Source organism: Vulpes vulpes, chromosome 8 (assembly GCF_048418805.1).
Source record: "Vulpes vulpes isolate BD-2025 chromosome 8, VulVul3, whole genome shotgun sequence".
Lineage (NCBI taxonomy): Eukaryota > Metazoa > Chordata > Mammalia > Carnivora > Canidae > Vulpes > Vulpes vulpes.
In genome coordinates this window covers 47534350-47557595 of record NC_132787.1, presented here as the reverse complement: position 1 = coordinate 47557595, position 23246 = coordinate 47534350, and the positions used below count along the sequence as shown (strand labels likewise).

At 51.7% G+C, this 23246-nt stretch overlaps 1 protein-coding gene across 1 annotated transcript; it reads left to right on the top strand.

Moving 5' to 3' along the window:
• The first annotated feature begins 425 nt into the window (after nt 1-425).
• LOC140599937 (double homeobox protein 4-like protein 4) lies at nt 426-18428 on the top strand. The gene is made up of 5 exons (XM_072766441.1): nt 426-479; nt 13772-13926; nt 14705-14810; nt 15375-15529; nt 16882-18428. The coding sequence occupies exons 1-5, from the start codon at nt 443-445 to the stop codon at nt 17767-17769; spliced, it is 1341 nt and encodes a 446-aa protein (XP_072622542.1). The 5' UTR covers nt 426-442; the 3' UTR covers nt 17770-18428.
• Nucleotides 18429-23246: the final 4818 nt, after the last annotated feature.

Here is a 23246-nt window from a genome sequence, read left to right as displayed (position 1 = left end):
TCATCCGAACACCTAACTGGCTTGAAACCACAATATTTATCACTGCAGATGCTGGCGTTGGGTGGCTAGTTGGGCTCTCCTGATCCTCCCTGGGCTTGTTCATGCAGTTACTCTGCTGGAGGGTCAGCTGAGTTTGAAGGTCTACCTGGGCCACATTCACATGTCTGACAGTGGGTCGCAGCTGAGTGTCAGCTGCCTCTCTTTCTTTGGTGCCTCTCAAACTGGAGCCACACGTCGGGAACCCCCTGTTGTGCGGGGAGCTCCTGAGGTGGAAGCTGCCCGATGGAGGGAGCCCTGGGGCTGACTGTGTGTGGGAGTCGGGGTGGGGAGTGGGGAGGGGTCCTTTGATCCCCTTGCTGCCAGGCTCCCGGGCTGACCCCACTCTTCCCCATGCCCCTACTTGCTAGGACATGGAGGCTCCTTCTACACACTGGTGGGGAAGATGCGGCAGCACAAGCTGTACCAGCTGCTCCTGCCAGGTGAGGGGGCCCAAGTGCATAAGCTGCAAGTGCATGCTATCCTGAAGTCCCCGCTGGGCCACTCTGACAGCCTTGCTGGCTCTAGGTGCCCCAGGAGCACAATCTCAGGGCAATGGAGGATGGAAGTACACCGGGAACGTGGCCAGTCCAAGATCATTGGATGGGGGGAGCCCAGGTCTGCCAGGGCGCTTTGCACAGACCTTCCTGAGCTGAGGCCACAGGCCCCTGGCTGTCACTCTCTCCCAGCCCCGACGTGGCCTGCAGGGCACAGGTTGAGTCATAGTAAGTCTGTAATGGTCCTGCCCCTGGCATCTGGTCAACCTTGGAAGGCACATTGGCAGGTCAGCTTCTTGTGCCTCATGGCACCTCTGTAGGGGATGGTCAGGGGTTTGGGCAGTGCCCCCTCCTCCTTTCTAAGGGTCTGTCCCTGCCACCTGCACAGAGCTCTGGGAGATGCAGAAATCGGATGACAGTGTATTTTAACACAAGCACACTTTATTGAACCTTCAACAGCAAACGTGCTCAGAGCGGAGGGTACCCGCTTTCTCCTGGGAAGGAAGACCTTCCTGTCCTTTAGGGGAAAGCCAAAGTCTCATGGGGGTGCAGGTGTTAGAGTCCCCCAGCTTGGAGCCTCGGCAGACTCCGTGTGGGATGCATGTCCTGAGGTTGGGAACTGAGAGGCAATTCTGAGGACAGCAGACATGACCTGGACCTGCAGATTAGGTGTTCCTGTGCTGGGTCCAGCAAGTCAGCTGGACCCTGGTCTCAGGCCCACTGGTGCCAGGTGGCTGACTGCTGGAGACACAGCATGTGGAGGAGCCTGCCTCCTACTGTGGGTGAGGGTGTGGTCCAGAGGCCTGCCTCTGCTGCCCCTGCCTGGGGTGTCCTTTTTTTCCCCAGCCCTGTCCTAGGAGAGTGACCTCGATCTGTGGGGCACACCAAGGACCCAGAAGGACACATCCTGCTCTTAGAGGGTCGCCGAACATTGGGGCAGAATCTGGAGCAGGTCAGGACCATGGAGGGCTCAATCCCATCAGTCTTCCTTCTGGCCTTGGAGGGCTCATATTGACCCTGCCTCAGGTCCTTCTTGGTCAGGGACTCTTCTCCTGTTGGAGGGGCGCCCTCCAAGAAGGACAGTGAGACGAGGAAGGACATGGTATCAGCTGGCCAGAGCCTCAGGGCCCCCACCCTCACCAACATGCTCCAGAGGCCCACAAGCATCAAGCTTCCCTGTGGACACAGAGGTCAGAGGTTTTCTTGGATTTCCAGATCTGGGACTCGATCCTGGGATTCCGGGATAAGGCCCTGAGCCAAAGGCAGTGACTCAACCGCTGAGCTACCCAGGAGTCCCTCCGTCGCTAAATTTAAAAAGTAATTTCAAATAGTACATTTTTTCATGTAATTTAAACTTTTATTTTTAATGATAAGTTTATTTTTTATTGGTGTTCAATTTGCCAACATACAGAATAACACCCAGTGCTCATCCCATCAAGTGCCCCCCTCAGTTCCCACCACCCAGTCACCCCCACCCCCCCACCCTCCTCCCCTTCCACCACCCCTAGTTCGTTTCCCAGAGTTAGGAGTCTTCCATGTTCTGTCTCCCTTTCGGATATCTCCTACCCATTTCTTCTCCCTTCCCCTCTATGCCCTTTCACTATTATTTATATTCCCCAGATGAATGAGACCATATAATGTTTGTCCTTCTCCGATTGACTATTTCCCTCAGCATAATACACTCTGGTTTCATCCACGTCGAAGCAAATGGTGGGTATTTGTCATTTCTAATGGCTGAGTAATATTCCATTGTATACAGAAACCACGTCTTCTTTATCCATTCATTTTTCGATGGACACCGGGGCTCCTTCCACAGCTTGGCTGTGCCCCCGATGTTTCTAGCAGCAACGTCAACCAGTACATTTAAAAATGTTTCACTTCTATGTTTACATCATTGTGGGGCTTACCAGCATTTATAATGATAAATAAAATGCCTTTAAGAATTGTGTTTAGATTTTAATTATTTATTTCCAATGCCATGAGTCTTTCAAGAAGATATCCTATTTACAAATTCTTTACATATTGTGAAGATTAATTAAAAGCAGAATGCCAACTTTACAAATATCATAAGGAGAAAAATTCCAATATCTCTACTAAACATTCAGTAACAGATCATCCCCCAATCCAGGTATGATAAAGACTATTTCAGTCTTTCAAAAAAAGAAGAAGAAGAATTTAGAGACTAATGTAGGGTATCCAAAACACAGTTGTTCTCACCAGTCAGACTTCAAAAATCACAGACTACACAAACTGGATCAAGCTCACAGCCCTGTGAGTGTTGAGTCTATTTATGAGAGCTAAAAGCTGTTCTCCAAATGATTGCTTTACATTATCACTCAATTCGATGGTTAGATGTAAAACTTTTAAGAGGTTTTCCAAACTGTGAATCCTGCAAACAATATTGCTCTGGAAAACATGCCCCTAAAAATGATTTTCCTGAATTATATTCTGGTGGCCACACACAAAAAAATACCAGATGATTTTGAAGGTGCCACTTGTATATCATGTGCACCAGATATCTATCTGAACAGGCAGACACAGACAGTCTCCTCTAAAATTTAAAAGCATGGTGGATTAACGGTGAGTTCAGCCAGGATTCTCTCCTTGCAAATCTGATTCAAAAAAATACTTATGGGCTTGAAAAGCAGCTTTAAAAATGTCAGCACCATCGACAGAGGAGCAAACAAGATGAAGGCTATGAATGGTTTGGGAATCCCAAGTATACAGTCAGGGCCGGCCTCACGAGTGTGCCAAGTGTGTAGTTGCAGAGACCGTGGGTTTGGTTTAATGTTGTTTTGTCAGAGACTTGAGATTCCTAATCATTTTTAACAAGGAGCCCCACATTTTTACTTTCCTGGAGGACAGACAAGTCATAGAGCCTCTCCTGCGTACAGGGGTTTGCTCCTATCCTTCAGTATGTGTTACCCACCGAAGAATGTAACAGAGGGAGGAGGCAACGTGGCACAAGATTAGGGGTCCTCCCCTCATCTGGCCCTCAAACACACCTAGAGAACTTTCAAAACCTCCTGAACAACCATGAATTTGACCTTAGTGGAAAGAGAGGACAGCTGGAATGCTACAGAGAGAAAAGTTTTCACTTCTGACTAGGTAGGAAGGCCGGAAAAAAATTAATTAAACCTGAGGGGGGGCAGGGAAGCCGTGAAAGCCTCCAGGGCATGAAAGTCCAGCCCTGGACAAGCAGGTACTTTACAAACCTGCTCCTGAATATTCCCCTGAGGGAAACGAGCTGAGCAGGGAAATGGGGCCGAACAGCAGGAGGGGCAGTGAAGCCTCAAGGTTCCTGGGACACAGTAAGAAGAGGGGCACCAGGGAGGCACCTCAGCACCAACCGCAGTCCCACCTACATAAAGGGCTGGACCAGCAGAACCCTCTGGGGCATTTACTGGGCAGCCTCGAAGCTTCCTTTGGCCTAGAGCCTGGCAACTGAAGGCGGTGGCTGTCCTCTGTTCCCTTCGGAAGCGGTGGTCCCCGGGAGCACGGGTTCCATGGCACAGGGCCCTGGATCCCACGGCACACAGGGGGACAATGCCAGCTCTCCTGGGTTCCCTCTGGGACAGGTGGAAGCGAGGAGGGCAGAGGAAAGCAACAACTCTCCTGCTGCTGGGTCTCTAGGCAACAAAGGCCTCAGGGAATAGACAGCTCCCACTGAGCCCAGCACCTGGCAGGAGGCGGGGCACCTCTCCCCAGGCACAGGCACCTGAGCATCAGGGCAGCATCCCCTCCCCCAGAAGTCCAGCTGGAAGCACAGGGGAAGAGCAGGTTACTGAATAAGCAGCACCGGAAAGCTCCAGGGCTGAGGAAAAATAGCATATAGAAGTAGAGTTTTTTCTTTTCTTTTCCTTTCTTTTCTTTTCCTCTCCTTTTTTTTCTTTTCATTATGACTCATTTTTATATCAAGTTAAAAACTTCCAATATTTTTCTTTTCCCTACATAACTGCAATAATTTACCAATTCTTTGTTCCTACGTTTTTTCCTTTTTGAGTTTCATATTTCTGCAATTACATGTCTTCAATATATTTTTCACTTCTGGGTTCCCTTCAACCTATTTAGTTTAATTTTGGTAGATACATGAGATACAGCATTTTGTTTTTTGTTTTTTGTTTTTTTTCTGTCTTGTTTTGTTTTACAATGGTGGAAGTTAGTACCTTCTACCACATGACCAAAATATGCCCAGAACCAAGGGGAACACTGTGTTGGTCAATTGGAAGAAAAAAAAAATGGTGAAAAATGAAAAAGGAAATATATGGAGAAAGTGGCAATTTACATGTTCAATGCAATCCCTATCAAAACACCATGAGCTTCTTCACAGAGTTTGAACAATTAATATTAATATTTGTAATGAGTTGGAAAAGCTCTCGAATAGCCAGAGGAATATTGAGAAAGAATACCAGTGCACGAGGCATCACAATACCAGTTTTCAAACATCATTACAAAGCTGATATCATCAAGACAGTGTGGTACTGGCACAGACAAAGAGATAGATTAAGAGAACAGAACAGAGAACCCAGAAATGGGCCTTCAAATCTGTGGTCAGCTAGTATTTGACAAAGCAGGAAAGAATATCCCCTGGAAAAAGGATAGTCTCTTCAATAAATGGTTTTGGGAAAATTGGGCAGCCACATGCAGAAGAATGAAACTAGACAATTCTCTTACACCAGACCCAACAGTAAACTCAAAACAGTTGAAAGATCTGAATTTGGGACAAGAATCCATCAAAATCCTAGAGGAGAACACAGGCAACACCCTTTTTGAACTGGGCCACAGCAACTTCTTGGAAGATACATCTCCAAATGTAAGGGAAAGAAAAGCAAAAAAGGAACTCTTGAGGCTTAATCCCTATAAGACGCTTCTGCACAGCAAAGAAACAATCAACAATACTAAAACACAACCTACAGAATGGAAGGAGATATTTACAAAACATGTGAGATAAAGGACTAGTATCCAAGATCTAGAAAGAACAAATCAAACTCAACACCCAATTCACAAATAATCCAATCATGAAATGGGCAGAGGACATGAACAGAAGTTTCTTGAAAGACAATCCACACATAGCCAACAAGCACATGAGAAAATGCTCCACATCACTTGCCATCACGGAAATAGAAATCAAAACCACGATGAGATGCTACCTCCCAATAGTGAGAACAGCGAAAATTATCAAGACAGGAAACAACAGATGTTGATGAGGAGGTACAGAAGGTGGAACCCTCCTGCACTGTTTGTGGAAAATCAAGCTCAGAGAGCCACTCGGGAAAACATTCTGGAGTTTCCTCAAACAGTTAAAAATAGGGCCACCATATGATGCGGCAGATACAGATGCAGTGAAATGCCAGGAAACCTGCACCCCAATGTTTACAGAAGCAATGTCACAATAGCCAAACTGTGGAAGGAGCCACGATTGTCTTTGAAGGATGAATGGATAAAGAAGGTGTGGTCCATATATACAATGGAATAGTACTCAGCCCTCAGAAAGGACAAAGAACCACCCTTTGCTTCGAGGTGGATGGAATCGAAAGGTATTATAGTGACTGCAGTAAGTCAATCAGAGAAGGACAATCATCATATGGTTTCACTCCATGAGTAATATAAGAAATAGTGAAAGGGACTATTAGAAAAGGAGGGGAAGTGAGTGGGAAAAATTACAGAGGGAGACAAACCATGAGAGATTTCAAACCTTGCGAAATGAACAAAGGGTAGTGGAAGGAGAGGTGGGCAGGGTTTGCAATAACTGGGTGATGGGCACTGAGGAGGACAGTTGATGGGTTGAGCACTGTGTGTTATACTAAATGTCCTTATATTGAAATTCAATGAAAACAAAAAACAAAATGTGAAGCAAAAATGACCATAACAGCAAACCCCCTAAAAAACAAGATCCTGGGTGTATTTTGGCCTGCTTTAAAAAAAATCTAGATCCCAAAATAAGAAAGAAACTTAAAGTGCAAGGAAAGTAATCAAAATAAGAAATATATAAAGTATATACATAACAAATAAAATTATCGCTTTATAAAAGAGAAAATAAAATATAATGAAGAAAGAACAAAATACAAAGGAAGCTAGATGCTACTTTCCCCGTAGAGCTGAGTTTTGCCAGCCTCTGTGACCAGCACTCTTGGTGGGATCCAGTGGTCTGTGTGGGTCTTCTGAAGGAGGGCCCGTGTCCTTGATTGTCAGGTGCAAACTTGCCTTAGTGGAGATGCACCTGCAGGGCTCAGAGGCTGGGCTCGGTGTAAGCACCTCTGGCCTCCACCACGTGGCACTTTGCTGCTCCCTGAGGACTCTCAGTGCTGATGGGAAAGATGAGTGTAAGGGCCCTGGGTTCCTTGTCCCTGGAGCTGAAGATCCCGCCCCCCAATCTACAGTGAGCCTTCACAGAAGAGCCATCAAGACCTCTTGTCTCTGCAGTTTGTGTCAGAACTCTGCGTTCACCCTGCCTGTGTCCAAACTTTTTTTTTTAATTCACCTAAGACGCAGGACTGAGTTTCAAAATTTAGGGGTGCCCCTGGTGGAGACCTGTGTTCTTCTGGCCTGGGAAGGATTATCCACTTCTCCAGTAGGTGTAGCATTAGGGGACAAGGGGCAGCCAGGAGGAATGTGTGCTGAAGGGACCCGACTGGCCAGGCGGAAGGCCCTTCATGGGCATCTGGTCATGGTGGGTGGGAACGCTTGTGTGTCAGGTGCGTGCTGGTGTCACCTGTATGTCGGCCCTGGGAGCCCCAGAGCTGAAGCTCAAGAGCACCTCATCTGCAGAGACTGAGGGAAGGCGTCTCCTGGAATCCCTAGGGGTGACCCCGTGCAGGGTATTGGGCGGCTCTCCAATGTCTGCCTCCTGCCTGGCTCCTACCTGTGGGGCTGGAGCTCAAGGACCTGGGAAGGCGGGGCACCCCCACTGAGGGCCGCAGACTTCCCTGTGGTCAGCGTCCTAAATGCAGAGCATTTCAGGAGCGGGTGCACCCCCAAAGTGAGCTCCAGGGGCCAAGTCCTTATTGGAGCTGATGGCGGAAAAGGCCCATGGGCATCGCTAGGTGCACCTTGCAGGGACTTTGTTCTTCCTACATTGCAGATGGTCGGTCACCAGGCAGTGCCTGCAGAGGACTAGCACCAGGACCGGGAGCAGCCCTCCAGCCCCTGGAGGATGTCTACCAGCCCCGTGGACCTGGTCCCTAGTTCTCAGGCTGGGCTGGAACCATAGGATCATTTGGAGAATTTCTACTTGGGTGGTCGGTGGGGTGAGGTGGTCCGTACCGATTCAAGGCACTTGGTCCCTGACTCCAAGGCCACAACCCACAGCCATCCTGCCAGCTCTACCCGGACACTTTCTCCTCCAGGCTCATTCCAAGCATGGCGGCTATGGTTTGTGCAGATGCCAGGGCCCCTGGAAAGCTCAGGCATAGGGATGGCTCAGGCCACCCAAGAGCAGGACAGGCTCCAGGGCTGATGTGTGGCCTTGAGACCCAGTGTGGCTGCAACCCCGGTCGTACCTCCCCAACGTGGGTGTAGATGTGTCATAGCTGAGGGTCCAGGGACCTCTCCCCAACAGTCTAAGATAGCAGTCCTCCCACATCAGCAAGTGGGCCATGCTTCCCTGGGGTTTCCCTAGACCTAGCTGAAGCCATATCTGTCCCGAGGCGACCCTGGCCAGACACCATGGATTCTGGCGTTGCAACCCATTCTGTTCCGGGGAGGGAACTGGACCTACCCACTGTGTCTATGGAAACTATTGGTGGAGGGAGTCTAGAATCCGCTCTACCTACAGCTAGGTCCACACATTCCCCACTCCATGGAGCCAGATGCACATAGGAAGGGACATCCTGAGGTGGTTGGGTGGCCTAGTTGCTTGGGTGTTAGCCTGGACTCAGGTCATGTTCCCAGGGTCCAGGAAGGAGCCTCATGTGGGGCTCTCTGTTCAGCGGGAGCCTGCTTCTCCCTCTTGCCCCTGCCTGTGCTTACAGAACTAGAAATAATCTGGATTAATTATAAAATACATATATTTTTAAAATATATACATTTTAAATACAGATAGTACAGTGTGAAAAATATAAACCAGAAGATTCAAGACACAATGGTGAGCAAAATGGATGTATGAATAGCTTTATCAATCTGTTAAAAATGTTCAAATTTACGGTTTTAAAACCACTTGGATCTAAATATTAATCAAAGATACTATAGAAAGAGAAGATCAACATTAAAATAACCTTTGGGTTCTTGTGTTTCTTGGGCTAGAAGAGAGCTCTCGATTAATTTTAGATCTGAGTAACCAATTTGAAGAAAAGGGAAACGGATGTGTGTAAATTCCAAACTAATACAGAGGCAAAAGTAAGATGACTCCTAACTCTGGGAAAAGAACTAGGGGTGGTGGAAGGGGAGGAGGGTGGGGGGTGCTGGTGACAGGGTGACGGGCAATGAGGGGGGCAGATCTGTCCATATAAACTTGGCAGGCCAGAAAGTTCTGGAAGGAAATATTCAATGTACTGAATGGGAAAAGTATGCAGCCACACACTTTCGTTATACAACAAGGCTGTCAGTCATTCAGGATAGAAGGAGAGATTAAGAATTTCCCAGAGAGACGACAAATAAAGGAGTTCATGACCACTAAACCAGTCCGGCAAGAAATTTTTAAGGGGGACTCTTTTAGTGGGGCGGGGGGGAATGCCAAAAGCAACAAAGACTAGAAAGGACCAGAGAACATCACCAGAAACACCAACACTACTGGTCACCCCAAGGCACTCAATTCATGTTTCAATAATCTCTCAGAATGTACATGGACTAAAGGCCCCAATTAAAAGATCTAAGGTACCAGAGTGGATTAAAACACAAGATCCGGAATGTCTGGGTGGTTCAGAGATTGAGTGTCTGCCTTCGGATTAGTTTGGAATTCTTTGTGTGCGGCCTGCTTCTCCCTCTGCCTATATCTCTGCCTCTCTCTGTCTCTGTCTCTCTCTCTCTTGCTCTCTCTCTCTCTCTCTCGGTCTCTGGCTCTCCCCCTCTCTCTCATGAATACATAAATAAAATCTTTAAAAAAAAAAAAACCAATCCATCGATATGATGTCTACATACCCTAACTTTAGACCTAAGAAAATGGAGGTCCAGGACAGGATGGTTTCCCAGGGCATCTACTGGACATTTAAAGAAGAATTAATACCTATTCTTCTCAAACATTTCCAAAACATAGAAATTGAAGGAATACATCCAAACTTGTTCTATGAGGCCAGCATTACGTCGGTCCAAACCAGAAAAAAAAGAAAAAAAAAAAAACACGAAAAAGGAGAATGACAGACCAATACTCCCAAAGAAACATGGATGCGAAAATTCTCAGTAAAATACTAGCAAATCAAATTCAGCAGTATATTAAAAGAATTATTCACCACAATCTGGTGGGATTTATTCGTGGGTTGCGAGGCTGGTTCAATTTTCACAATTCAATAAACATGATACGCCATATTAATAAAAGAAGGGATAAGAACCGTATGATCTGTCAATAGATGCAGAAAAAAACATTTGACAAAATACAGCATTTTTTCTTGAAAACAAAAAACTCTCAGCAAGGTAGGGATAGAAGGGACATACCTCAGCATCATAAAGGCCATATACCAAATATCCACAACAATATCATGCTCAGGGGGCAAAAACATTATCCTGTAAATAGAAAACCAAAAGACATCACCAAGAAAATTGCGAGAAGTAAAAAAAACTGCAAGAAATGAACACGAATTTGGAATACTTGCAGGATATGAAATTAATGTGGAGAAATGTGTTGCATTTCTATGCAACAATAATTTCTATGCGGCTTCACAGGAGCTGCCGGGAGCCGCCTGGGAGGCGCCTGGGTGTCATTGGAAAGAGAAATTGAGGATTCAATCTCCTTCACAATAACACCAAAAGCAATAAGATACATAAGATTCAGCCTAACCAAAGAGGTGAATGCCCTGTGCTGTGAAAACTATAAAATATTGATGAAAGAAATTGAAGATGACAGACACAAAATGCAAAAACATTACATGTTCAAGGACTGGAAGAACAAATATTGCAAATAAGGTTATACTACTCAAAGCAATCTGCACATTCAATGCAATTGCTATCAACATAGCAACAGCATTTTTCACAGAGCCGGAACAAATAGCCCTAAAATTTTTATGGAACCACAAAAGACTGAAAATAGCCAAAGATACGTAGAAAGAGAAAATCAAGGCTGGGGGCACCACAAATTCAGACTTCAAGTTATATTACAGTTTTCTAGTGATCCAAAGAGTATAGTGCGGGCACAAGAAGAAGACACCTAGATCAATAGAAGAGAATGGAAAACCCGAAACAAGATACAAACCTGTAACTCTGGGCTGAATTAATACTTGACAAAGCAGGAAAGAATATCCAATGGTTAAATGACAGTCTCTTCAGCAAATGATGTTGGGAATACTAGACAGCCACATGCAGGAGAATGGGATTGGAACACTTTCCCACACCATGGATAAAAAAAATAAATTCAAAAGGGATTGAAGACCTAAATGTGAGACCTGAAACCATAAAAGGAAGAAAAGATAGGCAGTGACATCTTTGACTTGGCCATAGGATCTTCTTTCTAGATATGCCCCTGAGACAAGGGAAACAGAAGCAAAAATAAACTGTTGGGACTTCATCAAGACAAAAAGCTCTGCACAGTGAAGGAAACAACCAAAGCTAAGAGGCAACTTACAGAATGAGAAAAGATATTTCTAAAAGACAGATCCAATAAAGGTTTAGTATCCAAAATGTAAAGCTCCACATTCAAAACCTGAATTATCCAACTGAACATGGGCAGAAGACACGAATGGACATTTTCTCTAACATGACATTCAGATGGCCACCAGACACATGGAAAGACACTCAATGTCACCCATCATCAGGGAAACGCAAAATCAAAACCACAATGAGATATCACCTGACACTTGCCATAATGGCTAAAAGAAACAGCACAGGAGACAACAGCTATTGGTGAGGATGGGGAGAAAGGAGAACCCTCCTACACTACTGGTGGGAAAGCAAACAGATGCAGCCACGATACAAAAATAGTATGGAGGTTCCTCAGGTTAAAAATAGAACTACCCCAAGACCAGAAATGCACAACTACGTATTTACGCGAAGGATACAAAAGTACACATTCGAAGGGGGATATGATTTTCTTCATGAGCTTTGCAGGTGATTGGACCCGTCTTCCCGGGTCTCCCAGGTCACTAAGCCACGCTCTCCTTGGACACTCATGTCCCTGCGGACATGCCCAGCAGAGGGCGGTCAAGAGCGAGGGGAAGCCGCTGGAGCCGGTCTGAGCACAACAGGAGGAGCTCTGACGGAGCCCGCATTCTTCTCCCCGGGGTAGGCCTGAATCCGTACGAGGCTGCGGAGGGCATTGCCTCCGTGGCCCAAGGACGTGGTAACACACGCACTTGCCCCGAATGGTCCACGTCCACGGGTGCTCTGCGTTCTTTCCTTCAAGGTTGTTGCTCATTCGTGCCCACAGGCTAACCATCGAGGTGCCACCCATCCGCACACGGAGGACGATGGCTGGCGCCCAAGGTCCCGCTCATAGGCCTCCTATCTAAGGGGTCTGATTTCCGTCTCCTGCCTGGCTGGCCAGTGCGGCTTCACAGGAGCTGCCGGGGAGCCGCCGGGGAGCCGCCTGGGAGGCGCCTGGGTGTCATTGGAAACTGCTTCCCCAGATTCCGAGGCTGCCTCCAGACCAAACTGAGAGGCTGACCAGTCCAGATTGGCGGGCCCAGGGTTCAAAACCCACGGGGACCTCAAAGTACATGTTTGTTAAAAAAATACATCCATATATATATATATGAATGTATGTATATAATTTGGAGAAATATATACATATGTATCTCGAAATTACAAAGTCATTGCTACAAATACACCTAAAAAGGAAAAGTGGAACACTCCCAATGAAAAATGACCAAAGTGAAAAGAAATAAACCACACAAGTTTAACTGGAACAAGTAAAAAATAAAGGAAAAAAATTAAAACGGCTTTCCAGGGAGGCGAAGCAGGAGGCTGGTGCCGGGCGGCCAAGGCGGCCAGAGTTCCACAACCTCGGGCCGGAATCCTGAGCGATTGTACGAGGGCCACGAAGGGGTCCGGGCAGAGACACGGTGCACAGGGCCTCCAGGGCGCGTCTCTGTGTCAGAGCTGAGATCCCGAGCGGCCTGAGGGTGCCGGGAAGGCGCCCGTCAGCCCAAGGGCAGGGGGCGGACCCATCCGACGCAAGCCAAGCTCCAACTCTTGCTTCGGGTGGTCCCGAGGCCCCCGTCCCGGAAGACCTCCCTGGTCCCCCCGAGGTCCGCCCCACGGAGGGCAGGGCCACCCAGGAAGCTGTGGGAAGGCCGAGGGGTGGGCCATCCTGGGGCGGGGCCACCCAGGCCGTGGGAAGTCCCGCGCTGCCGCATCCTGCCCAGTCGACCTGCGGGCGCCTGAGAGCGAGCTCCTCCTGCAGCATATGGCTTCCAGCGGCACCCCCGGCGGTGAGTGGCCATCGCGGGGATGCCCCAGGGGCTCTGACGACTTTCCAGGCTTAAGCACAAGAGAAGTCACCACCCGGATCGCTGGGACGCCCGTGGGAGGGCGGGGCTCCCCTGGGGTCTGGGCAAAGGGGCTGGAGAGAGGCTTGCATAGGGCTGCCGGCGGAGGGAACCCTGGACTGGGCCGAGATTCCCAGCAGGAGTCCCGCTTCTGTAAGGCTGCCAGCTGGATCTCGGGGCGCAGAAATTGGGTCAAGGTGGATCACTTCTTAGACGAGTTGACCACTGTAGAACTTTCACCTCGAGGGACCCACGGTGGGCATGGGTTTTCGCATGTTCCCTTGAGGTTTCCTGGTGGACATATGGTCCTCTTTGGTTTTCCCGACGGGCTTTCCACCCCGCCCCACCACCTCTTCAAACCCGACGCCCACCGGAACCCCCACCCAGGGTCTTCTCCATACCTTGGCCTGGAATCACATACCTAGCTCAAGGCTGCCCTTTCCCTAGATCCTTGACAATCACCCATTCCCAAGGGCAGATGCGGAACGGCCTGCCGTTGTCCAGTGGAACAACCCCCTCAGGCTTAGGTGGGTCCATGAGTGGCAAAGGGATGGGTGCCCCTGGATGGGGACGTTTTCGACATCCCAGACACAGAGGCTCTGAGAGCACATCGCCGGTCGATGCTCCTCTGAAAGCCTTCCTCCCGTCGCTGCTCTCTTCCCCACACAGGCCCACTCCCACGAGCACCCCGACGAAGGAGGCTCGTGTTGACGGCAAGCCAGAAGGGGGCCCTGCAGGCATTCTTCCAGGAGAACCCTTACCCCGGCATCACTGCCAGAGAACACCTGGCCCGAGAGCTGGCCATCTCCGAGTCTAGAATCCAGGTAGGCAGCCCCAGTGCTTTTCTCATGGACTCTGGGGGAGGAAGAATGCACACACATGGGGCTAGGTGATTGCCCGTCCTTCTGCGTGGTCAGCTGGGGAGCTCAGAACCTATGGCCTGGGCTGTGCGGGCCCTAGGAGACCTTGCCCTTGGAGGTCCTTCCAAGACCTTCACTCAAGGGACGAGGGAACACTGGGGCCCAAGGCCTGAGGCCTGACGACAGGTCCATGCCCATGGGCTGAGTGTCCCCAGAGATCCTGTGTCCTGACCAATCACTTTCCCACATGAAACACTGTGAGTCCTCCTACAGGGGTGGGGAAGAGACACATAGAGACGCACGTATGCCTATCCATGACGGCACACCTGTCTTTTCCCTCCAGTGGAGAGGAAGCCTAGCCTGCGCACGGGTCCATTGGTGAGGAGAATGACACCCGTTTCCAGTGTCTTCTTGGTCAGTCAAAGTGTCCTCAGCTCCCTACAGGGGACTTCAGCAGGAGCTCCATCCTCTGCCCATGCGGATGACCAAAGAAGAAATGACTCTTGTCCCCATGCCATCTGTTGTAGGTTTCCCTACAGTTCCCGTTCCTCAGGTTAGACCAACGCCTACTTCCTCGTACACCAGAGGGCCATGCAAATAGCACGTGCCACTGGAGGCACCAAGCCAGCTCTGGCTTTCCCTGGGTTGTTGGTTGGTCTTGGGGCCTCGTGTCCCTGCCACATGTGTGGGGTTTCCTGCCCTCCCGCGTTACCTGAACGTTGCTTCTTCTTTTGCCCCTTAGGTCTGGGTCCAAAACCAGAGAACGAGACAGCTAAGGCAGAGCCGCCGACTGGACTCCAGAATTCCCCAAGGAGAAGGGCCACCGAATGGAAAGGGACAGCCTCCAGGTGACTCCCCGGCACCCAAGAAGGGTCCCCTCCTGAGCCACTCCTTGACACAGGGAGTGTGACCTGTGTGCTGACCTGGCTGTGGCAGAAGCCTCAGGAAGGACCCCAAGCTCTGCTCTCAGGCTCTAGCCACCCTTGTGACCCCAGATGGCGACACCCCGCCTGCCATTCCTGGGCAGGCAGCAGGCGGGCTGTTTCTGGGTCAGGAAGTATCTGCATCTTCCTGTCCTGAACCTGCTAGCCAGGACACAGGCCTCTTCTTCCATCAGCTCACCATTGTTATTCAAAGGCTGGCTCTGGGACTCACTCCAGGCTCTGTCTCCTTGGCCTCAGGGAAGGAGAGCCTATGAAGACAGAGAACATGGAGAAAAGCTCTCTCTCTTTCTCTCTCTCTCTCTCTCTCTCTATCTCACACACACACACACACACACACACACACACGCAGTCATATGAATTCAGACACCGTCACACACCATCACACACACCCTGACACCCACTTCTGTCTCCACACTGGCTGTGCTATTGGCGTCCGAGCCCTCCTCTCCAACCTTGTTCTCTCTTTAGGACGTGTCCCGAAGGAAGGCAGGAGAAAACGGACATCCATTTCTGCATCCCAAACCAGTATCCTCCTTCAAGCCTTTGAGGAGGAGCGGTTTCCTGGCATTGGTATGAGGGAAAGCCTGGCCAGAAAAACAGGCATTCCAGAAGCCAGAATTCAGGTGAGTTTTTACAGAGTGTCACGGGCGTTGTTCCCTGTGGAAGGGAAGGTATCCCTTCCATGGTGCTGGAGAGACGTGGGCTCCTGGGGAGGGGCTACCCGCGGGGTGTGTGGCAGAGACACCAAGGGCAGAGTGTTGACCAAGCCTGGAAGAACCCGTCCAAAGGAAGAATTTCCAAACTCAATGTTGGTTAGCACACATGCTTGTAGAAATGGTGACCGGACCAAAGTGGGAATATGTCCAAGTTGGCCCCTCTCGAGAGAAGCCATAGTCTCAGCGGCTTCAAACTCAGCCCAATTATCCATGGAGTATGCCCCCAAGATGCCATTAGTGTGCGTGGGCTTGCCGTCCTTTGTGTGGAGACCGGTGTGATGCTGCCCTGGGCCTCAGGACCATGGGGCTAAAACGGATCCTGCCCAGGAGCCACACCTTGTGTGGATAACCTAATCAGCCGGGATTACAGGCCCTAATCCAGGTGAGGGAGAGGATTCAGGGAGCCCAGCTGTGTGCGGCTCTTCTGCCTTAGTTCTGCACACAGCGCTTTACGGGATGGGAGGTGTGAGGCAGCTTCAGGGAGATATAGGCAGATTCTCTGAAAGACTCTTGGTTGGTGCAAGAGCGTGAGGAGGCTGCTTCAGGGGGCACGCCTTGGCTTTCCTCTGACGCGTCTTTTCCAGGATCAGAAGGGAAACTCCAGGAGCTCACCTGAGCTCCTCTTTTCCTCCAGCCAGGACGGGAGGGAGGGCCGATGCAAACGTAGCTGTTCTGGATGTGGAAGACTGGCTGCCCACGCCTTTCGCTCGGCCCATCACAGATGTGCCTGCAGTCCGACCACGTAGCCATGAGTCCAAGGCTCTGAGGCAGAGGATGTGGTTTTCCACACGTTCACACCCAAGAGTAGATGGGGGCAGAGGTGTTGAGGGCAGCCGGGAGCAGACCTCAGGACGTGGACTATCCTGGGTAAAGTGGGGCAGGCCGTCGGATGAGTCTCGGTCCCAGGACTCAGGGCACGGCTGATCCCCAGGCCGCAATTGGCAAAGAAGGCGAGGGCAGGGCAGGGAGCGAAGAGCGGCAGAAGCACTTGCCAGGCAAAGTGACACAGGCCCAGTATGCTCCCGGCTAGGTAGCCAAGGTTGCCCAGGGCATGCACATGGTTTTCGAGGGCCCATGGAAAGGTAGGGACAGCCGTGGCCTGAGGTTCAGCCCCAACCATTCACTGCGTCTTTCCTGGAGAGAGCACAGGGTGGGGTGGGTGTGTGCGGTGGGTGAGGTGGGACAGGGCAGGTCACGGGTAAGCCGACTTGGCATCCCGTCCTCCTTCTGATGGCCACAACCCCTATTGTCTGTCCCAGGTTTGGTTTCAGAACAGAAGAGCTCGGCACCCAGGGCAGAGCCCAAGTGGGCCCGAGAATGCTTTGGCGGCAAACCACAAACCCAGTCCTCGCGGGACGGTCCCATTGGACCAAAGCCACCTGTGGAGGGTCCCCAGGAGCTCTCCAAATCTGGCTCCCTTTGATCCTTTGGCAAGCATGCAGACGCAGGCTGCAGGGACACCTCCTGTCTCCTCCGTGGATGTTGTCCCTCCAGTTTCCTGTGGGGGCTTTGGGCGCCTGATTCCGGGGGCCAGCCTGGTCCCACCCACCTTAGGTGGGCAAGGAGGAAACGCTGCTGCTCCCAGAGACCTGGGGAGCCGATCCTGCCCAGGACTGACTCGAGGAGGGGGCCTCTCACCAGGTCACGCTGACCTTGGCCTCCCCTCCCCTGGGAGATGCCAGCAGCCGAAAGAGCACCCCAGCAAGGCGCCCCTGCTCTTACAAGTTGGCCCGCGGCCTCCACCTGCTGATCCCCCTCAACACTGGGGTCATGCAGGTCCCTCGGGCACCGATCAGGCCATGCCGAGGAGGGGCCAAAGTTCCCAGGCAGTCATGGGCACAGCAGGGTCCCAGGATGGGACAGGGCAGCAGCCCGCCCCCGGGGAGAGCCCCGCTTGGTGGCAACAGCCTCCCCCTCCTGCAGGGCCATGTGTCCCGCTGCCCCCACAACACCAGCTGTGTACGGACACCTCCAGTTTCCTGCAAGAGCTTCTCTCAGCCGATGAGATGGAAGAAGATGTACACCCCTTGTGGGTGGGGCCTCTGCGGGAGGAAGAACCTCCAGGACCCCTGGAAGCACCCCTCAGCGAGGACGATTATCACGCTCTGCTGGAAATGCTACAGGACTCCTTGTGGCCTCAGGCCTAGGATCAGGGAGGCCCTGTCCTCCCCACGCCCAACCCATTCATTCAGGCATCCAGGGGAACATGGGGCCCTAGCGTGACTCAGAGGAGGGGGAACCCACAGTTCAGCCAGGGGCCCGATGGAGCCTGAGGCCAGGAGGAGCAGCCATCATGCTCCAGGTCTGGACTGTGTTGCCCAGGGACACGGATGCATCTAGGCTGTCAGGGTGGGAATGGCCTAAGGGGCAAAGCCTGGGGTCTCCCCCGTCAGCCTCCTGTCCCAGGCTACGGCGGGAATGTCCTGGGGCCTTGGCCTGGCATCTTGCCAGAGCACTGCCAACGGTCAGCAAGTGGCAGCCAGAGGGGTGGCCACAGGCACTCGGGGCGGTCAGTGTGAGACGGTCCCACGGGGGTGCGTTCCAGAACCTCAGCCGTGTGTGTGCCTTTGTGCATGTGCATGTGTTTTCCTTCTGTGGGACCCATCAGCAGGCCCCTGGACCCTCAAGGATCCCTGGCTATTCAGGAAGCAGCAGACGTTAGCGGTCAGCCTGTCACAGGTCTTCCCTCAGCCGGGTCACCCCTCTTCCCTGCCAAGAGTCACTTGAGGAAACCTCATCCCGGCTGTTCAAGCTCCATGGGATGACCCATGGCTACAATAAACATCTCTCTGCCTCCCCTGAGCCATTTCGTGGTGTCATTTGTCCCCTGGGCCTTCGGTCTCCCTTCATTCCTGCCTGTCTTGCAACATTCGCAATGCTTCCCGTGCTTGTGCCCGAAACGGGCTGTGGAGACACCAAGACGCCCACCTGCAGCTCCCAACTTGGCACAGACACACGCACAGGCCTCACTCACCCTCCCCACACACAGCCACCACACTGGATGGAGGCGCTGCTTGTGTGAGCACTCCTCCAAGGGGTCGACGGGGACGCCCAGGGACACACACTCCACGCACGCAATCTTGCCATGGTGGTGTCAGCTGAGGCCTGATTCACCCCTAACCCCGATCCTCTTGGGCGGGCAGTGAATCTCCCCACTCCTCCCTCATGGTCGCCTCCTCCCTCTAGCCTTGTCTCCCTCTATTTCTCTAAATCTCTCTCTCTTTCTCTCCTCTGTCTCTCACTCTGTCTCTCTGTCTCTCTGTCTCTCTCTGTCTCTCTGTCTATCTCTGTCTCCTGACCCCTGTACCTCATTTTCTCTCACAGGTAGACACACACAGAGGTCACACTGTCACGGGAGCTTCCTTTGCAACTTATTGTCTGGTCATTGAACCTCAGGAAAGGAATGTCGGTGGAAAATTTGGAAGAATAGGGGAGTGGGGGTGGGGTCGGTCCCTTCGGGTTTACTATGCCCCTGACATGGCCCTCACGCCTTGGAGATGAGAGCTGACATCCTCGTCTGAGGCCTCCGGATCCAACACGTAAGTTTCAGCGTTTGCGAGGAAGCGGAGTTCTGAGAGGTGGCCCTTATACCCCAACCTCTCTGCCTCCCCTAGTCACCTCTGTGCACACATACGTGTCCACCATTATCTGTATCTGCATTTCCTTTTCTGTGAAATGCTTTAGAGATTTATGGGGGTGCATGGTGAGAGAGAGCGAGCGAGAGAGCTCGTGCACTGGCAGGAGAGAAGCAGGACCCCACTGAGCAGGGAGCCCCACTTGAGGCTCCATCCTGGACCCTGGGATCATGACCTGAGCCCAGGTGGACACCCAAGCGACGGGGCTGCACAGGCACTCGAGATGTCCCTTTCTATGTGCATCTGGCTCCATGGAAGGGATTGTGTGGACCTGTCCATAGGTAGAGCCGATGCTAGACGCCCTCCACTCATAGTTTCCATAGACACAGTGGGTGGGTCCGGCCGCTTCCCAGAAGGGAATGGGTTGCGACGTCGGAATCCATGGTGTCTGGCGAGGGTGGCCTCAGGACAGATGGGGCTTTCACTAGGTCTAGGGAAACCCCGGGGAAGCATGGCCCCCTTGCTGAGGTGGGAGGACTGCTCTCTCAGTGTGTTGAGGAGAGGTCCCTGGACCCTCGGCCATGGCACGTCTACACCCATGTCGCGGAGGTACGACCGGGGTTACACTCACACTGGGTCTCAAGGCCACACGTCAGCCCTGGAGGCTGTCCCGCCCACGGGTGGCCTGGGCCATCCCTATCCCTGAGCTTTCCAGGGGCCCTGGCATCCATGCAAACCATAGCCACCACGCTGGGAACGAGCCTGGAGGAGAAGGTGTCCAGGTGGGAGCTGGCAGGATGGCTGAGGGTCGTGGCCTTGGAGGCAGGGACCAAGGGCCTTGAACTGGTAAGGACCACCTCACCCCCACTGTCCACCCAAATGGGAATCCTCCAAATGATCCTATGGTTCCGGCCCAGCCTGAGAACTAGGGGCCAGGGTCCACGGGGCTGGTAGACATCCTCCAGGGGCTGCTGGAGGGCTGCTCCCCGTCCTGGTGCTAGACCTCCGCGGGCACTGCCTGGCAACCGACCACCCACAACGTAGTCAGAACAAAGTCCCTGCAAGGGCACTTAGCGACGCCCGTGGCCCTTTGCCGCCATCAGCTCCAATCAGGTTTTGGCCCCTGGAGCTCCCTCGGGGGCGCACCCACTCCTGAAAGGCTCTGCATTTAGGACACCACCCGCAGGAAAGTCTGCGGTGCCCTCGGTGGGGGCCCCCCGCCCTCCCAGCTCCTTGCACTGCAGCCCCAAGCAGACGAGCCCGGCAGGAGATGGACGTCGGAGAGCTGCCCGCTGCCATGCACGGGGTCATCCTTAGGGATCCCAGGAGACGCCTTCCCTCCGTCTCTGCAGATGAGGTGCCCTTCAGCTACAGCCCTGGGGCTCCCAGGACCGACACACAGGCACCACCCGCACGCACCTGACACACACGCGCTCCCGCCCACCGTGACCAGATGCCCATGAACGGCCATCCGCCCGGCCAGACGGGTCCCTTCAGCACACGTTCCTCCCGGCTGCCCCTGTCCCCTTGTGCTTCACCTAATGCGGAAGTGGAGGAGACACTCCCGGGCAGCAAGAGCACAGGTCTCCAACAGGGGAGGCCCTATATTTTGGGGTTTTGAAACTCAGTCCTGCGTCTGAGATTAAATTAAAAGAAAAAAGAAAAAAACCTCGGACACAGGGAGGGTGAATGCAGGGTTCTGACACAAACTGCAGAGACAAGAGGGCTTGATGGCTCTTCTGTGAAGGCTCACTGCATCTGGGGAGCGGGATGTTCATCTCCAGGAAAGGAAACCAGGGCCCCCAAACTCATCCCACCCATCAGCACTGAGAGCTCTCAGCGAGCAGCTTGTCGCCGCCTGGTGGAGACGAGAGACGCTTACACTGAGCCCTGCCTCCGAGCCCTGCAGGGGTATCTCCACTAAGGCAAGTGGGCACCTGACAATCAGGGGAACGGGTCCTCCCCCAGAAGACTGGCACAGACCACTGGCTCCCACCAAGAGTACTGATCACAGAAGCCTGCAAAGCTTCAGCTCTACGGGAAAGTAGGATCTAGCTTCCTTTGCACTTTGTTCTTTATTATTTTTTATTAATTTTCTTCTTTATAAACTCCTAATTTTAATTGTTATGTACATATTTTGTATGTCTCTTATTTTGATTACTTTCCTTGTACTTTAAGTTTCCTTCTTATTTTGGGATCTAGATTCTTTTTAAAAGCAGGCCAAGAATCTGGAGGGGCAAGATGGCGGGAGAGTAGGGTCCCCAAATCACCTACCCCACCAAATTACCTAGATAACCTTCAAATCATCCTGAAAATCTACGAATTCGGCCTGAGATTTAAGAGAGAGCAGCTGGAATGCTACAGTGAGAAGAGTTCGCGGTTCTATCAAGGTAGGAAGACGGGGGAAAAAGAATTAAAGAAAAAAAAGGCATCCAAGGAGGAGGGACCCCGCAAGGAGCCGGGCTACGGCTGGGGCGAGCGCCCCCAGGACAGAAAAGCTCCGTCCTGGAGAAGCAGGAGCTGCACCAATCTTCCCGGGCTCAAAGGCACTCGCAGGGAGTTAGAGCAGGACCCCAGGAGGGCGGGGATACCCTCAGGCTCCCTGGGACAGTAACACAACAACTGCGCCCCGGGGAGAGTGCGCCAAGCTCCCTAAAGGGCTGCAGCGTGCACACGGCTGGACCCGGGCGCAGCTCCCAAGGGGCTCAGGTGGCAGCTCCGCGTGGAAGGGCCTGTGTGGCCCCGGGAGCAGCTCAGGGGCGGCACAGGCAGAGGCTACGTGCAGAGGGAGCTGCGCGGCCGGAAGCGTGATTCCAGCAGTGCAGGCCCGGGAGGACAGGGCGCGGGGGACACAGCCCACGATCTGGCGCTCCCCCCGGAACAGGCAGAAGCCGGAAGGGCCCAGGACAGCAAGGACACTCCTACCGCAGTGCGGCCCTGAGCTGAGCAGATCAGCAACCGTGCCCCCAGAGCATCCAGGCCCCTGCAGACAGGGAGCTCCATAGTTACTGCAGGAGCTAAATCCAGGTCTCCAAAGCTGGCTGCCACCACTGTTGTTGTTCCTCCTGGGGCCTCACAGGATAAACAGCCCCAACTGAGCCTCACAGTGGCCTCACCTGATAAACGGCTTACACATCTTTCACTGAGACCTGCACCAGGCAGGGGACTGAGCAGCTCCCCCAAATGGTAACACCTGAAAATCAGAACAGCAGGCCCTCCCCCAGAAGACCACCTAGACCAACAGGGGAAAAACAAACTATTGACCAACCAACACTGGAAAGTTCCAGAGGAAGTCAAGGGATTTACAGTACACAGAATCCAGGATACTACCCCTTGTTTTCTGTTTTCTAATTTCTGTTTACTTACCCCCCCTTTTTTTCTTTTCTTTTTTCCTGTTTTTATCTTTTTTGCTTTTTTCTTTTATTCTTTTTCTTTTCTCCATTCTCTTCTCTCCTTTTCTCCTTTTCCCAATAAAACGTGTTTCTGGTCACTCTACACAGAGGAAAATAACTAGAAGGAAAACCTGACCTCAAAAGAAAGAATCAGAAACAGTCCTCTCTCCCAAAGAGCTACAAAATCTGGATTACAATTCAATGTCAGAAAGCCAATTCAGAAACACTATTACAAAGCTACTGGTGTCTCTAGAAAAAGCATAAAGGACTCAAGAGACTTCATGACTGCAGAATTTAGATCTAATCAGGCAGAAATTAAAAATCAATTGAATGAGATGCAATCCAAAATAGAAGTTCTAACGACGAGAGTTAACGAGGTGGAAAAACGAATGAGTGACATAGAGACAGGTTGATGTCAAAGAAGGAAACTGAGGAAAAGAGACAAACAATTAAAAGACCATGAAGATAAATTAAGGGAAATAAACGACAGCCTGAGGAAGAAAAACCTACGTTTAATTGGGGTTCCCGGGGGCACCGAAAGGGACAGAGGGCCAGAATATGTATTTGAACAAATCATAGCTGAAAAATTTCCTAATCTGGGAAGGGAAACAGGCATTCAGATCCAGGAAATAGAGAGATCCCCCCCCCCCAAAATCA